This window comes from Penaeus chinensis, chromosome 24, assembly GCF_019202785.1.
Source record: "Penaeus chinensis breed Huanghai No. 1 chromosome 24, ASM1920278v2, whole genome shotgun sequence".
Lineage (NCBI taxonomy): Eukaryota > Metazoa > Arthropoda > Malacostraca > Decapoda > Penaeidae > Penaeus > Penaeus chinensis.
The window spans coordinates 9,301,947-9,304,286 of NC_061842.1; the positions used below are offsets into that span (position 1 = coordinate 9,301,947).

A 2,340-nucleotide genomic window follows, 5' to 3' on the forward strand; every position below is an offset into this window, starting at 1 on the left:
TATTATTAATTTTGTTTAATGAAGATAACTCAAGGAATGCTTAGTCACCAGGGAGTCAATTACTAGGCCTCTGAAACTAATTTTTTTTTTATTATAAATGTTATTGATATAATGATAATGGTATTAACAATAGATAAAAAAACCTTTCTTTTTGAAATTCAAGGAATGGTTTAAACATTTGAGATCAAAGCAACTCCTTTGTGACAAAGCTCTAGTGAAGCTATTTATATGTAAACTAAATGAAACAAGACCACAGTACATGTACCCAGCACCAGTGGATATTGTCAATAGTATAAAAGCTTGAAAATTGTTTATTTTAGAGAGCTAAAATTTGGAGATTTGTTAGTAGTTCATATTGACAGTATCTTTATATATTCCATACCTATTTTCTGGTTCTATAACTGTTGGAGCTTTTATAGACTTGGGCATGTTGAGGAGTAAGAAAAATGATTTTTTATATTTATTTGTAATCAATATTATTTAAGTGTAAGAAACTATTTTCTGCAATTATAGGTAGGTGTATTTATATACTATGCTGTGAATATGGGAAATGTTGGTCCATATTCCCCTGTCCCATGGAAATCTCCTCTGATTTATGATCCGAAACGACGCCTGGAGGCCTGGAGATTCATCTCTTACATGTTCCTTCATGCTGGGTATGTAGGAACTTTTTTCTTTTTTCTTTTCTTTACCTTACCCATTAAGAAAAGAGTTCTTTAATACAGCTTGAATTGATCCTTTATTTCTTCAAAATAGAAATTAAAGGAGTTTCTTATGATTTTTTTTATACTTGGTCTCTAAGGTATGTATAGCTCAGTTGCTAACCTTCATGTTTCATATATATTTGCCAATGTTATATTTATAGGTTATTACAAAAAAATTCCACCATATTTAAAGAGAAAAAAAAACTGTTTGTATATTATACACATTAAATAGGAATTCTATTGATTTTTGATTATACATTATTAGTAAAATTAATTCTTTTGCTTATCCTGTGATTTAACCACCATGGTATGTAATCTCAAGAATTGCAAATAGCCAGTTATCCATCATTGTTATATATCTACCCCTTTGCATCTGATTGAGGAAATGTATATAGACATGCAGACATACTTACTGGATAAGTATGAGCTAAGAGAGGAATCTTTCAATAACAGGTTTGTGAACTGGAATTATACTGTTCTGTCTCTTTCCAGTTATGTCCATCTGCTGTCAAATGTAATGGTGGCTTTGTTTGTGGGCATTCCATTGGAGATGGTTCACCGCTGGTGGCGACTTCTCATCCTGTACATTGCAGGAGTTATTGCTGGATCTCTAGCTGCTTCTATGTTTGATCCACATGTGAGTTTATTGTACAGGTTTTGGTTGCACAAACAAAGACCATATAATTTCTCTCATTATGAAAAGAAACAGCAAACATCTACTCCCACATAGATATCAACCCCATTAACTTTTGATAAAGAATGTTAGTGTTCACTTCCCTGCAAATGGGCAATTGTCTGGCTTATGGTTGGGCTCTTGAAAGCTCATCCCAATGATCAGGACATATGCTAATATTCAGAGACACTTGGGACACCTTAGATGGAGAGTGGGACCAGCATTTCATGCCCATTAGCCAATTACTTTGAGCTGTCTCATGGTGCAGCCAATGGTGATTAGTTGATGGCTCTCCATCTAAGATGTCCCATGTGTCTCTGAATAAACAATTTTTTGGAGGATGTAATAGGATATCACCCACTGACACTGATTTAAACAGTATTATTCTAAAGACATGAATAACAATAATTTTCATGTATATTACATAGTGTTATTGTGTATTTTCATATCATGCATTATTATCTTAGAGAATAAAAGAAAAAAAAGTTGAAAGTAAGCTGTATTTGTTCATGGTAAGTATGATTATAGCTTTTTGAATATTGAATCCCAATTTATAGATACATTCATTAGTATTTAGTTAGAAACTCAAGTCAGTCCTACCCCTTGTATCTCATCCTTGTATAGCAACCCTATAACATACAAAAAATATAATTAGAAAACAGACCTCATATTCAGATATCTTTAGGTTAAAAAAAAGAAAAGAAAAGAAAGAAAGAAAGGGCGGGGAAAAAAAGAAAAAAAAAAAAAAAAAAAATATATATATAATATATATATATAATATATATAATATATATATATATATATTTATATATTTTACTTGATCTATATTTTCATAAACATAGTTTGGTATATATTTAATGTATAATGGTGTTATCAATGGTTGTTAATCTGCAGATACGAATGATGTTAAAAGTATTTCATTTAAATATGAATTACAGTTTTGAATCTCACATTTTCCTGTAA

At 30.7% G+C, this 2,340-nt stretch overlaps 1 protein-coding gene across 4 annotated transcripts in view; it reads left to right on the forward strand.

Annotated features, from left to right (window-relative positions):
• LOC125038152 (rhomboid-related protein 3-like) overlaps positions 1-2,099 on the forward strand; it is a 7,369-nt gene extending 5,270 nt beyond the window's left edge. For 2 of the 4 annotated variants that reach the window (XM_047631489.1, XM_047631488.1), the window contains exons 5-6: positions 514-656; positions 1,197-2,098. In XM_047631489.1, coding sequence (XP_047487445.1) covers positions 514-656; positions 1,197-1,434 — 381 coding nt within the window. In that variant the 3' untranslated portion in view covers positions 1,435-2,098. Of the gene's footprint in view, positions 1-513; positions 657-1,196 lie in introns of all 4 variants that reach the window. The other 2 variants (XM_047631485.1, XM_047631486.1) reach the window with 2 other exon arrangements.
• Positions 2,100-2,340: the final 241 nt, after the last annotated feature.